This window comes from Coenobita brevimanus, chromosome 64 (assembly GCF_032717465.1).
Source record: "Coenobita brevimanus isolate Jiangsu-jjx chromosome 64, ASM3271746v2, whole genome shotgun sequence".
NCBI lineage: Eukaryota > Metazoa > Arthropoda > Malacostraca > Decapoda > Coenobitidae > Coenobita > Coenobita brevimanus.
This window is the reverse complement of record NC_137017.1, coordinates 33,322,815-33,338,150: the sequence shown is the minus strand read 5'-3', so window position 1 is coordinate 33,338,150 and position 15,336 is coordinate 33,322,815. Positions and strand designations below refer to the sequence as shown.

Genomic DNA, 15,336 nt, shown 5'->3' with positions numbered 1-15,336 from the left:
GATTAAAGACAACGTGGGTAAAGGCACATCTTATGCATACGGAAGAGGAGAGTGGAGCAGCATATTGATCAGACGGAAGAATAAAAGTGTTTGTGAGTGAGTGAGATGTGTGAGGATAAACTGGCCTTGGGGCATTTTTGTCATAGTTATCCTCTGTTTGGGGGTTCCTAAGAAGAAGCAAGCTACTGATGAAGACGACGATGACGACTAGTCACTTAGTAGTGACTGCAGTAAGCCCCAATCCCTTACTGATGTTTTCACATCCAGTTATAACACCTAAACTCACTGGACCATCAGGCATCGATTGATATACTTCTCTTCCATAATGCTGCTGTTTTTTTCAATGCTGTTGTTGTTTTGTGGCCCCAGTCTCATCTAAATGAGAACCTGGTAGGCTGCAGGTTAAAGTTACCCTGCTCCTGCAGTTCACCATCTTCCTTTTAGAGAACATGGAGGAAGTTGAGGGATGTTTTTATAAACAGGCAGCAAATAAACACTCTTTACAGCACTCAGCTGTGTTCCATTCATACGGCTTTCACTTGTTTTCCAGTCATACCTTACAAATATAAAACTTTAATCAATCCCCTTTCATCCTGTCTTGCAGTTTGTCATATCCAAAAATGCCATGCATATCTTTAGCAGTCCTCACATGCTTTTTACACCATCTGTCTTACTGGAAATATATGACTCACATGTCACTTACCATTCACAAATTCATTCGTCACTTACCATGCATTCTGCTGTCTTCCTTATTTCCTCCCTTATTATCTATATTGAGGGCAAGAAGCACGTAAAGAGATTAGTGAGGAGGAAAATGGAGGTGGTAAATGATGATCTTGGAAGAAAAATGACTGCAAATTTCTCTAAAAATAAGAAGTTATTCCGGCAAGAGGAGCGGACATGTAGAAGCAACAATGGAAAGAAATGTAAAAGTATGAAGGATGTAAGAGGTAGATTATTAACCCATGGGGATTAAGTAAGGACAAGGTGGAAAGAATATTTTGAAAGCCTGATGAATGAGAATAGAGAGGGCAGAGCGGCTGTAGACATGATTGGTTTTGGGGGTGTGCAGAGATGGAGTGCAGTGCCATGAAACTCGGACAGGTGAAGAACGCTGTGAAGAGCCTGAAAAATGGGAAAGCAGCTGGGGTTGATGAGGTGTATTCAGAGATGATTAAGTGTAGTGGAAGGAGCAGAATGAGGTGCTTGTTGGAGATTGGCCTATGTAAAGACATGGATGAGTGAAACTGTGCCAGCAGAGTGGGAAAAAGCTGTGATTGTACCCCTGTACAAAAATAAACATGAGCAAAGTGAGTGCAAGAATTATCATGGCATAAGTTTATTAAGTGTGGCAGGGAAGGTTAATGGAAGAATTATTACAGAGAAAGTAAGAAAGACATCAGAAGTCCAAGCAAGTGATGAACAGGGTGGCTTTAGGAGTGGCAGGGGATGTGTGGATAAAATATTTGCAGTAAGACAGTGGAGAAGGCTTGTGAGATGGACCTTCAGGTGTTTATGGCATCCTTGGATCTGGAAAAACATACTACAAAGCAGACAGAGAAGGATTGTGGAAGGTTTTGTGCATGTACGGTGTAGATGGTAAGCTGCTAGGTGCCATCAAGATTTTTTTTATGATGGCAGTGAAACATAATGGGCATCTACGTGAATGGTTCACGATCAGTGTGGGTCTGCAACAGGTTTGTGTGATGTCCCCATGGTTGTTCAATATACATATGGATGGAGTGATGAGAGAAGTAAAAACACAAGTAATGAATAGAGGGTTGGCGTTGGTAATGAATGGTGATGGATACAATATCTCAAATTTGTTGTACGCTGATGATAGAGTACTACTTGCAAATACTGCACAAGAGCTTGGTAGACTAGTGTGCAGTGTTGCTAATGTTTGTGAGCATCGTGCCTCGAGAGTAAATGTAGAAATGTGTAAAGTGATGGTTACTGAGAGAGTAGGTGACTCCCAGTGTGATGTTACAGTGAATGAAGAGAGACTGAAATTGGTGAGAGTTGTACGGTAATAGAAAAGAGAGAAAAATGTGCAAAAGAAGTGGAGAGTAAAGTGACACAAGGAAAGAAAATAGCTGGTGCCCTGATGGCTTTGATAAGACAGAGGCTTGAATGTTGCACCTGCACAAGACTTACATGAAGGAGTGTTAGTGCCAACTTTAACATATGGATGTGAGACTATGGTGTGGCATGAAAATGAAAAGTCAGGAGTAAGAGAACTGGAGATGGGACTGCTGAGGAATGTATGTTGAGTACAGAGAGTGGATAGGATACGAAATAATGTGATTCGTGAAAGATGTGGAGCGAGGAAAAGTGCGGACACCAAAATCGAAGAGTGTACCAAGATAGTATGGTCGTGTGGAAAGAATGGACAACATAGTGGTAAAAAGGTATATCTGAGCAAATTTGAAAAAGGAAGGAGAGAAGGTAGACCAAGAAAAAGTTGGAAGGATATGGTGGAGGACTGTGTGAGGAAGAGAGGTTTGGAAGTCGATTAGGCTTGGGGACTGACAAGAGATTGAGCTGGCTGGATGAATGTTGTGAGAAGAAGTGCATGATCTGGGATTCGGCACCCCTTTTTAACGTGACAGAGTCCCAACTGACTCTATCGGATATGTTTATATGAAGCTACAGAAAGTGGTGAATGTTTTTGGCATATCAGATAAAGCCAGGATTCCAGGGGCTTGAATGATCAGTGAATGGAAGCATGGCCCATTGGACTGGGCAAACTTAGGCTGTCTGGACATGTTACTCCTCACCCTACCCTAGGGTGGGAAAGGAGGTCTGGATGATGATGATGATTAACTACTGTATCTCTATACACAGCCTAAATCACCCCACTATAATTTTTGCACTAACCTAATAAACACCTACCATCCTATTCTTCATAGCATTCTTCACTTCTGCCAATGTAACATTCCCAGGCACCATATTCCTTCTTTGTGCACTACAGCATACAGTCGTGTTAACACTGCTCTGCCCTTGCCATTCCCATTACAGGCTTATTAAAACAGTCCTTCTATCCACCCTTTATCTAACTGTCATTTTTTTTTTTTTTTTTAAATGTAAGCAAGAAGGAACCAAAGGGCAAGAGCCTGCAAACTGTTCCTTCCAAGAAAAAAATAAAAACAACACAAATAAGAGCCAAATTCAAGATCGATTCATTTTGAGATACCTGGACACACTGCATTTGAAAGACTGGAGATCATAGGAAGTACGAAATAAAGACAGAGGGAGACAGTTCCAGAGCTGACCTGTTACATCAATGAAGGACTGGAAGTAACAGTTAACTCTTGCATTAAACAGATGCACAGAAAAGAGATGAGAATTTGTTGCTAGGTGGGTGCTATGCGCCTGTCGTAAAGGTGGAGGGATGCAAGCAGACAGTTCAGAGGAGCAGTGACCACTGAAGCAGCGACAGAAAAGAGATAAAGATTCAACAGTGCAGCAAAGAGACAGTAGTTGAAGGGAGCCAGTAAGAGGAGGAGAGTTAATGAGACACAAAGCCTTTGACTCCACCCTATTGAGAAGAGCTGCATGTGGGGAGCCTCCCCACACGAGAGTTGTACTCTACACAGGGGTGAATAAAACCCGTGTATAAAGTCAACATCTGTCCATGGGTAAAGAGGTACGGAGTCGGCTTAGCACACGTAAGTTCTTGGAAACAGATTTTACAAGAGATGTAATATGGTCTTTCCAAGATAAGTCCCAAGTAAATGAAACCCCAAGCATGTTCAAGGATGACGCAGGATTGAGCTGGATATTATTAAATATTAGTAGGTACTCCTGTGGAAGATTTTGTTGGGTTGACAGGTGTAAAAACTGAGTCTCTGATGCATTGAAAACAACAAGATTACTTTTACCCCAGTCAGAGATACGAGCCAAGTCAGACATTAGGTGTGCCATAGTCTCATCCCTTGTTTGTTGAAGTAACTGCTGAGATGGACGTTGCGGGAATTGAATGGAAAGATGAAGGGTGGAATCATCGGTGTATGGGTGGATAGGGTTAAATGTACAGCTTAAGTTATTGCTAGTAGTACATTAATTTTCATCTCCTATTCTTCCACGTTTTATTCCATACTCACTCCTACATTAACACCACTTTTCAAAATTTGTGTGTACAGTAATCGCTCATTTGTCCATTATAATTCAACCAAGGCCCTGTCTGATAATGTACTGTTTCGGATAATGCCGTACTACCCCTCCCACAACCTCTCTACAGAGGTTATTCATTCATTTATCATCTAATCAAATGTTGCCCCATGAGGAGAGTAAAAGCCAAATGCTGGGCAAGTTGGTCCTGACATTTAAGATGACAGTGACCAGCCTCACTCATCCCTGAGTGGCACATCCCAATAAAACCCTATCCGAGTCTCCCTCTCTGTCAATGGGAGTTGTGTTCCTAAGATGGCCATCGATATGAAAACTCCATTGACTCTGATTTTCCAAATGCAACCTTTATATATTTATTGAGTAATTCTTACACAGTCACTAATATGTTATGATTTTCTATCTATCTATCTATAGACTGACGTCCTAATCCTGCAAAAGGGTGGCTGCAGACAAAACGCCTCCAAGTCGCTCTGTCACTCACCATTTGACTACCCTCCCCCCAGCTCACTCCCCCTCCCTCATACACCTCTCAACCCCATCCCTCCACCTCATCCTCGGTCTACCCCTCCCTCTCCCTCCCTCCACCTCACCTACATACACCCTCTTACTCAGTCTTTCACTCTCCATTCTCTCCATATGTCCAAACCACCTCAGTGTATTTCTCCTAATCTTCTCAACCACATCCACATCCATCCCAAAACGTTCCTTCACTTCTTCATTCATCAACCTGTCCCTCCATGTCACTCCACATGCTCCTCTCAAGTAACTCATTTCCACTGCTCTCACGCTTGCAAGGTCCACACCTCGCTTCAATACGTCAGGGTAGGGATCACAATACTATCATGCATTGACCTCTTAACTTCCATACTCACCTCCCTATTTCTCATCACTGCTTTCAGTGAACCAACAACCTTCCTTCCCTGCTGTACCCTTTTATGCACTTCATCCCCCAAAGTTCCATCCTCACTCAACACACTACCCAGGTACTTGAATGCACTCACATTCTCCATATCCTCACCATCCAACCTCACTGTACATTCTGTGACTTCATTCCTCTCAAACACCAAAACTTTACTCTTGTTTACATTTACTTTCAGATTCCTCTTCCTACACACTGTCCCAAATTCATTCACCAAACCTTGCAACTCCCATTCATCTTCATTCAACAATACTGCATCATCAGCAAACAGCAACACCGGAATCTTCCAAATCTCACCCTCATTCATTAGAGCCACCCCCACATCCACTGCCCTACCTTGCACCTCCTTTACAACCCTATCCATGTATATATTAAACAGCCACAGGGACATCACACAACCCTGTTTCAGTCCCACACTGAGATCAAAGAACTCAGTTCACCATCCACTCGCACCGTAGCCCTAACTCCTTCGTACGTACTCTTCACAGCACTCAACAATTTCTCCTCCACTACATATATTCTTAGTACCTTTCACATACCTTGCCTATCTATTCTGTCATAAGCTTTCTCCAAGTCCATGAAGGCAGCATACACTTTCTTTCCCTTCTCTAGAAACTTCTCCACTAAACATCTTAGAACAAGTATCTGATCTACACACCCTTTTCCCTTCCTAAATCCTCCTTGTTCTTCTCCAACTAGCTCCTCTGTCATAAGCCTAACCCTATCAATGAGTATTCTACCATATAGTTTTCTAGTCACACTAAGAAGGCAAATAACCCTATGGTTACCACATACTCCTCTCTCCCCTTTTCCTTTGTGTAAAGGAACAATTATACCTGATTTCCAGTCCTCTGGAACCCTTCTCTCTTCCCAAGCCAATCTACACAACTTCCATATCCACTCCACTACAATCTCACCTCCATACTTCAGCATTTCACCACACACTCCATCAATTCCTGGGTCCTTTCCCATCTTGATCTTCTTCATTGCTTCCACTACTTCCGCCCTACTGATCTCTTCCTCCCTCCTCTTATCTCTTCTTCTCCCAGCCATTCCCCAACCACTTATACTCACACTGCTCTCACTCTCTGTGAGAGTTTTACGCCATGTACCCCTTTTTTGGATAAGGGCTAAGGTGTTGCCCCTGGGTAGGGGACTTTGGTTTGGAGCGTGTAGCATTTTTATGACCGGATGCCCTTCCTGATGTCTACCAATGACCCTTGGGTGGATTCGATCCTCCGACCCTTCAGTCAGAGCGGAGCACTCTAACCCACTGAGCCGCGGCTGCTACCAAAGTGCTCCTTCCATCTCCTTAATTTCTCTCTCTTCTCCACCAACAATCTATTATTCCTATCTTTCACTCCCCTACTATTTCCCCTTTCACACTGCCTTACTTTCTTTACCTCCTTCCAAAACAATTTATTATTTTAATTCATATACAACGCTGGATGGTAACCATATAACCAAACCATACGTGCTCCCTACGTGTCAACATGTGGGTTGGTGGAGGGTTAGTGCCTCTCCCTGTAAAACAAATAACTCAGAGTCAAATGGCCACCCCTTACAGGATTATGGCGTCTGCCAATAGATAGATAGATAGAAAAAATGGATTTTCTTTGTATATATTCTACCATAGGCCTGTCTCATCTGCATTAAATACTTGTTCAGTTACAGGCACTAAGAATATAGTTTTTTTTTACTAGAAGTAAGAGTGAGGTGAGTACATGAACATGACCAGAACCAAAAGTAAGTGACTAGCTTCTTAAGTTACAAAACACAAAGGAGAATGGCTGGCCTGCCTGCATGCATATTTACATAACACTTCATAAATTTCCATAGACCGCACTACATGCTTTTATGCAACTCACTGACCACCCTTCATGGAAACTCTTCATTATATCCCGCTTCTCAAGGGACAGGACGCTCCTTGGGTGCTCGGTAAAAGGGGGAACCACGTACACACAAGCTAGCACAAGGGCAAACAGCATAAGCCCCTGCAAAATCTCTGGTATGGCAACAAAGGCCACAAACTTCATGATGAACTTAACAGTTACCAACACCAGATGGCTTACACTCTACAAATGAGGTGGAGCAGACAATGGCCTTTGATTTGGCTGACATCTCTGGTGGCATGTGGGTGGTACGGGTGTTCTGGGGAGCAGCGGGTGGTTTGAAAAATTTGGTTTCCATGCATGCTGTCAGTTAATACACTAAAAATATGGATATTGCTTTAACTCAGACGGATTTTTTTGCTTTGTCATATAAGGATGAACATCGGGTAATGCAGTATTGGATAAATGGAGGATTTCTGCATTCTGAAATGGAAGAAAGCGCAACAGGAAGAAGATAAGGAACTACTGAATGGTTGAAAAGAAACACACTAAGATGGCAGACATTTTCAAAGAATGCATGGAAACAGAATACCAAATAGTCTTTGGAGGTGAGACTGATGGTAACAGAGGAGCCAGATCTATTGTGATATGGAAGAAAAGAATGGAACAGCATGAGAGAGAGAGAGAGAGAGAGAGAGAGAGAATGCTAGGACAAAGTAGCCTCAGGTAGTTCTATCATGACCAGCCCTAAATGGGGAGTTTCAAGGAGGGAACAAGCCGTCGAAGATGATGATAAAGATGACAATCTCCAAAGTAGTTTACCATTTTCAGAGAAGCTAACATTCATTTTTCCTGCCAAAACATACACTGTGGAAATGCTTCTGTGTTCTTTCATTAATATGAATTCAGAAAAACAAAGCACCTACTTGGTACAGTACCTTAGAAAAATTTAAGCAGCATCTTTCACATCACACTAATTCCAAAACTCATCGAGTATTATAAACATCCTTAATTTAGGTTCTGTTCTGGTTAACATCAAACAAAATGTTACGAAGTACGCATTAACACTCAAAATACACAGATAACAAAGAAATACTGTGTGTGTGTGTGTATATACAGTAAACTCACCTGGAACACGTTCTCGCCGAATGCGCTCGCAATTATACACAGTTAGTGCTGGGATATGTATAAGATAACGTAAGATTAAAGAACCATTACGAAAACTATATATTTACGCAAGAGAGGCCTTTGATAGGCCAAATCCTCAAACATCAGCTCAGCACGCACAGTTTGTTTTGATCATGTGATGTGATTCGCTGTACTGCTTTTCCTCAGTGCTGTATTTGTAAGTTAAATATTTACAGTACTGTTCTGGTAAGTTTATGTGCAAGTTAAAGTATTATTAAATAACGTTCAAGCAAGAAATAAAGTCTTATAACCAGTTTTCTGATAGGCGTCAGAATATTACCTTTTTTATTTGTTTGTTAAATATTTGCTGTACTGCTTTTCCACAGTACTGTACTGTATTTGTAAGTAAAATATTTACTATTCTGGTATGCACTTGTAAGTTAAAGCACTTAAAGAAAGTTAAAGCATTAAATAATCCCTTGTAACCAGTTATAGATTACACATGATCGGTGGGTTCCAAGACAATTCGCCATCATGTCAATTCCCCGTCAAAACATAAACGATTCCCCATCAGGACAATTCGCACCCTGTATGATTCCGTCATTCGATAAATATATTAATTAATCAATACTTTCATAAATATACTTATTATTAATTAATCAATACTTTAATAACTATATTTCAGGGGGATCCATCAAAGTCTATGTTGTCTTGTTATTGTTGTGACAGCGAACTGGCTTGACAGCGAATAGTCCCGAAACCATTTTGCTCCCTAGACTCCCTAAACGTGGTATTTTGCTGTTATCTGCCATTGGTAATCAATATGAAGCACTTTAAGTGGTTAGAAGGTTTATTTAATGTTATAACTTACAAATACAGTACTGCACAGCAAAACTTCAACAAACAAATACGTAAACACAAGGCAACATTCCGACGCCGACTGGTTTCGGCATCGGAATGTTCCCTTTAGGTAGTTGTATGTTGAAGTTTTGCTATGCAGTACTGTATTTGTAAGTTATAACACTAAATAAACCTTCTAACCACTTAAAGTGCTCATATTGATTACCAATGGCAGATAACAGCAAAAGAACACGTTTAGGAGATCTAGGGAGCAAAATAGGGAGTAGTTAAAACTTACGCGGTTTCGCGCCGAACGCACCACGTTAGGAACGAAACCCAAGCATTGGGGGCGAGCTTGTTGTATATATATATATATATATATATATATATATGATTGGATGATGGATAGATATATATATATACATATATATATATATATATATATATATGATTGGATGATGGATAGATATATATATATACATATATATATTATCCATCCATCATCCAATCCTACATTCCCCCATGAGGAGCGTAGGAGCCCAGGGCTAGGCAGATGGTCCCGAAATTTAAGATGAGAGTGACCAGCCTCACTCATCCATGAGTGGTACTACATAAGCAATCAACCCCAACCACCCCTTGGATATAAACCTTCACCAGTTCAATCCGATTGAAGCGCAATAATTACCAACTAAACCACCAGGCGCCAAAATTTGGTTATATGGTTACCACCCAGCATAGAAAATGGTTTCCTGGTGTACAGGAAACCATTTGGCTTGTCACTCAGTGAAGAGTCACCTACAGGCTGAAGGAAAAGGAAAGAATGAAGGAAAGAAAGACAGAAGAGGGAGTGTAAAGTCACCCGTAGACAGAAGGATAAGGAAAGAATGAAGGGAACAAAGACAGAAGAGAATGGAAGGAAAGAAGGATGGAGGGGAAAGGGCAGACACCCGAGAGCAGCACTACATCGATTGAGTGGATGGTGAGCGCCCCCACCTACCACACACACACACATATATATATATATACACTGTATATACACCCACTGCAAACTGACTTAGGACCAACACACACAGAATTGCTATGGGAGAGTTGTCTGTCTGCTTTGTGTTTCTATCTCTACCAAGTGAATTTTCTGGGTAAGAAGTAACTGGCACCTCCTCTGGTGTTGGTGGGAGGTGGTGAAACACTGAGCACGTCAGTGCTTGCCCAGAAGTGAGAGTGGGAGTACTGTATATGTTCCCGTCACTCTGAGCTTGCACCTCCCTCTTTTTTCGTATGCATTACTGTTTGCACTGTTATTTTCCTACAGTCAAGCTGTCATGCCTGGAAAGTACTGCTCAAGGGATGAGAGGGTCCATGTCATTTATGGAGGCAGGATAATGTCCCTATTAACACAATTTGTGAATGTCCTGCACGCACAAAGTTGACCATCGTGAAGATTCTTGCTGCAGTGCGCAGCCTGCCACCTGATGTCGTACCAGAGCACTAGCATGTGGTGGAAAGAAGAGGATGACTTCCAGAGGTACAGATACACTTCTGAAGAGGGAAGTAATCAAGAATCCTCAACTGATAGCAGCAGAATTGAAGAGAATGCATCCCCAGAAGATACAAGACATCTCAATTCCAACTATCCAACACTGCTTCCAGAAGGAGCTGGTTTTGCCAAGCCCCATTGCAGCCAAAAAACCACTTCTCACTGGCCGCATGAAGAAGCTGCGCATTCACTTTGCCAAGAAGTATGCACACTGGACATCAGATGAGTGAAGAAAAGTTACGTTTTCTGATGAAAGCACATTTCAAGTGTTCCGGGTGCGTTCTGCCAAGGTTCGTTGCCCTGCCTCCCATAGTCGATATGACCCTGCTTACACAATGCCAACTGTTAAGCACCCACAATCAGTACTGGTAAGGGGGTGTTTCTCAGGTGAAATGGGAAGGGGAGGCCTCTACTTTCTTCCTAAGAACTTGATGATGACTGGTGGCCGGTACATTCAAGTTCTGAAAGATCATTTGTTAAACTTTTTTGCTATACATGGGTGCAACTTTTTCATGCACGATTCAGCTCCATGTCACAAGTCAAGAAAGGTGACAAAATGGCTTCAGGATAATCGGATTGAGGTCCTCAACTGGCCTGGCAACAGTCCAGATCTAAATCCGACAGAAAACTGCTGGGCAAAGATGAAGAAAATTATGGCAGAGAAGAAGACACCCAATCTGGACAACCTCAAGACTGAACTGACAAATGTTTGGTGCAAAGGTGGTGAAGTGGGCAATGAGAAAGCTTGGCTTGGAGGAGTGGCTGGTTAGGGTGGTTATGGCCATGTATGTGGGTGCTCACACCCAGGTGAGAGTGAATGGAGATTTGGGTGATGAGTTTTCCGTGAATGTTGGTGTGCATCAGAGGTCAGTCTTGAGTCCCATGTTGTTTATCATGGTACTCGAAGCCCTTTCACGTGACTTTAGAAACGGACTCCCATGGGAGTTGTTGCATGCTGATGATTTGGTGTTGATTGCAGAGAACGAAAGGGAGGCGGAGGAAAGGTTTAGGAAGTGGAGAGATGGTATGGGGCAAAAGGGTTTAAGGGTAAATGCAGATAAAACAAAGGTGATGATATCTAGGGTTGGTGGCGGTACTGTCAAAGACGAGGGAGAGTGGCCATGTGCAGTTTGCCACAAGGGCATGGGAAGTAATTCCATCTTGTGTGGTGTGTGTGATAAATGGGTGCATAGGAGATGTAGTGGTATCAGAGGTAGACTGCGAGATAATGCTGATTTTATGGGTACGGCGTGCCGGGGTGAGCAGGTGGAGATTGTCAGACGTGAAAGGATTGAACTTGCTAGTAAATCTCTTGAGTGTGTGAAAGAGTTTTGTTATTTGGGAGACATGTTGTGTGCTGGAGGTGGAGCTGGAGCTAGCTCTGTGGCTAGGGTGAGAAGTGGTTGGAAGAAGTTTAGGGAGCTCTTGCCTCTCCTGACATTGAGAGGGCTCTCCCTATGTGCTAAGGGGTCTTTGTATGCAGCATGTGTTAGGAGTGTAATGCTGTATGGTAGTGAGACCTGGGCAGTGAAGGAGGAAGATATTCGCCGGCTCAGATGTACAGAAATGACAATGATTAGGTGGATGTGCAGTGCGTCCCTGCATCCAAGGCCTGGAGGGGCTCCAATAATTTGTATTTTTGGATAATTCGACATAGGGTTCCCCCCAAATAATCCGAATTACAGAGGGTTTACTGTGTGTGTGTATATATATATATATATATATATATATATATATATATATATATATACTGTATATATACATTGGTATATACACACATACACACAGACACACACACACATATATGTATGAAAAATGTTTATAAAAATGTAGTAATAGTTTCAGAATCTCTAAAGCAAATGGTGACTAAATAATCTTATTAGATAATCAAAACTGAGTTAATCTGAAAGTGTGATGTACTGAAACTAATGTAAAGTATATTCCCGCACTAAATTTTTCACTTCATTATTAAGATTAAATGAAGATTTGTGATGATGACAGTTTTCTAGTGAGTTTTTGGTAAATGAACTGACAGTTCCAAAGAACAGTGAGAAGTATTTATGGAAATGTGAACATCTTTGTTAATGACAAGATAAAGATGATCAGTGTTGAACATGGCAAGCTGATAAAGTAATGGTGAGTCCAGAGAGCCCTATATTAAGCTACGAGCATTAATAAAGTTTAGCTGGCGTTTAGCTACAAGCAAAATCTTCATCCTCCTTTTATGTTTTACTGTACTGTTGATGAAGCAATTGCAATGTCTGATAAAAGTTTTGCAAAATGCATAAGACCTGAAACTACCAAACAGAGCACTGTGCAAGTACATACAGTATTATGAAGTAATAAAAGGAATAAAATGCAATGCAGTACACATAATATCCCTATTATACAGTACTTAAAAAAATCTAGAGCCATCAAAAAATATGTGCAGAACATGGACAGCACACACAGTAACAGAGTAATATGTGACCCACGTACACAGTTACGGCGCGCCATCAACAGTAACACAACTTACTATCACCGTCTCCTAAGTGTGGCACCAGAGAGAAATAGCTCTATTACAAGTAAATCAACAAATGGCAAACACACACATAAATAATATGTAATAATAATAATAATAATAATAATAATAATAATAATAATAATAAAGTAGACTGAGTCATTTATGGGTTTGGTCTTTGAAGCCTCAGACAACTGCTAATGTTTTGATTTCAGTGTAGTGTACTAAAAACAACCATAAATGATGGAACATATGTAAAAAGTACACTTTTTTGGAATATATTCACAGAAGTGAGGAGTACAGAAGAATGTATAACAGCAAATTTGTGCCAAACATGGGATAAAGAACTGTATACAATTAATATATCAGATGAATGCATTATTTGGACATAATTAATTCCAACAGTACGAATAAAAGAACAAGTAATTCCCTGAAGCACATCAGAACTCTTTATGCATTGTGACCAGGAGCTTATAGCATTTCACAAAGGAAGATACTTAAAGAAATTTGAAAGAATAATCAAATTCATATAGTCGCTTACCATTTACAAATTACAATCGATATTCATGCAAATAATTTTATTCTCGACTAACACTAATTGTGATGAACCATAAAACAGTTAAAATTACAGTGAGTGGATATAGTAATTCATTCACTATTGAAGGTTTCATATGCTGACCAATACTATGTGTTAAAATACAGCAAATAATAAAAAAAAAAAAGAAAATAATTGTAACTGGAGAATATACTTCATGAAAGATTTAATGTTTTAAATTCATGCTCAATGGAAACAAAACTGCTAAAGAAGTGAGCAACTGATTTAAATTCCATCATTCACTTAAAAGCAACATTAATTAATGACAAACAGTACTCAAGCAGCCATCAACATTAATTAAGTCCCTGAGTCAGGAACCATACCCAAATAAATGACTCTGATGCATCTCAGTGCTACCCAGTCAGTTATAAAAAACACAGCAACCTGAACAGATACAGCTTCAAGTCTAACTCACCTATTTCTCTCAATCCTCTCCCCAGTACTTTAACACAGTGACTAAATTATTTTTTAAAAATACCGAACTGACTAAAGTAACCAGTAACTTCTATTTTTCAGTGAAAACATGAAAAGCGATTAGTGCTAAGAGAAAAAGATGCATGACTCAACAACTCATACATCTGTAACTAGAGACACTGACATAGGAATTAGAACAGGAATGAAACAGAACAATAGTTAATATCATTATACTTTTTATGACTGATGCTTATACACCATACTTTCAGCTTTTCATGCTTCAATCATCATGCAAATCATACATAAGCCAAGCAACACACTAGCTCTAGTATAATATTGCTATATGAGAACTAATATTTTTTTATTGTTTTAATCAAGGGAAAGGAGAAAAAAAAAAAAAGCACTGGGCAAATGGTCTAAATAATTCAATAATAATGCATAAATATTTGCATATGCAGCATACATATAAATTATATATAAATCTTAGTTGCCACAAACACCCACACACACACAAACACATTCACACACACAATCTTATGTTTACTTTGTTAGTAGGTGGATCATGCAAATTTCTCATTCACTAACGGGGAGGGGCAGGACCCACCTGTCTTTTGAGCGGGAATCTAACCTTCTGAGGGCAGGGGGCAGAAAGAAAGAGAGAGGGAAGGAGGTTAGGACCAGGTCTGTGTCAGGGAGGGCAGAGGATAGCCAACTATGATGGCAGCAGGGCAGGGATCTCTTTAACTACTCTTCATCATAGCTTAATACTGTATCAGTCTTTACTTGCACCATTACAGGGCAATAAATAGCATGAAATCTCTTTAACAAAAAAATATAGAAAACTTATTTGATTTCACACTTAAAACATACATAGTGTACTGTACAGTACAGGGGTTCTGATGCCTTCCTAGTTAAGGGCAAACAACAGTTCCCATGTTGACACACAGAGGGTTAAGGAAGCTCACTACATATATTTCTAATGTACATAAGACAGAAGGAGGAGGTCAGAAAGTTCAAAAGATCTGAAAATATACATTGTTTAAAATTACAGGACGTTTGCAAACTGATTTCAACATTCATGCACATACTCTGAGGCTACTGACAGTGTACGCTGCTTGATCACACTGCTTCATGATCAACCTCAAAGGGAAATATTCCAAGTGAAGCACCTCATTGTTCAAATTCCCACGGCATTGTACACTGCACAATAAGTGAGAATTAGTTACGTTATTATCACAGTCATGAAAATAATGATGATAAGAGGAGGTTTCTTGTGCATGTTACAAACCAGCATATTTGATTAGTCCTCAAGTTCCAATTTCGGGAGTCCCTTTACTCAACGTATTTCCCATGAGTAAAAAATGTATGGGAAAAATAAACGCAGTTACCATGGTACCATCTCCAGGTAAATTTGGCATAAAGTCCTATACAACGATGTTT

General features: G+C 40.5%; 1 protein-coding gene across 1 annotated transcript in view; it reads right to left on the bottom strand.

Annotated features, from left to right (window-relative positions):
* The window catches only part of Dlg5 (MAGUK family member discs large 5), a 409,368-nt gene that overhangs the window by 195,692 nt on the left and 198,340 nt on the right, over positions 1 to 15,336 (bottom strand). Inside the window, exon 7 of the mRNA XM_080276235.1 lies at positions 14,501 to 14,527. Coding sequence (XP_080132361.1) covers positions 14,501 to 14,527 — 27 coding nt within the window. The remainder of the gene's footprint in view (positions 1 to 14,500; positions 14,528 to 15,336) is intronic.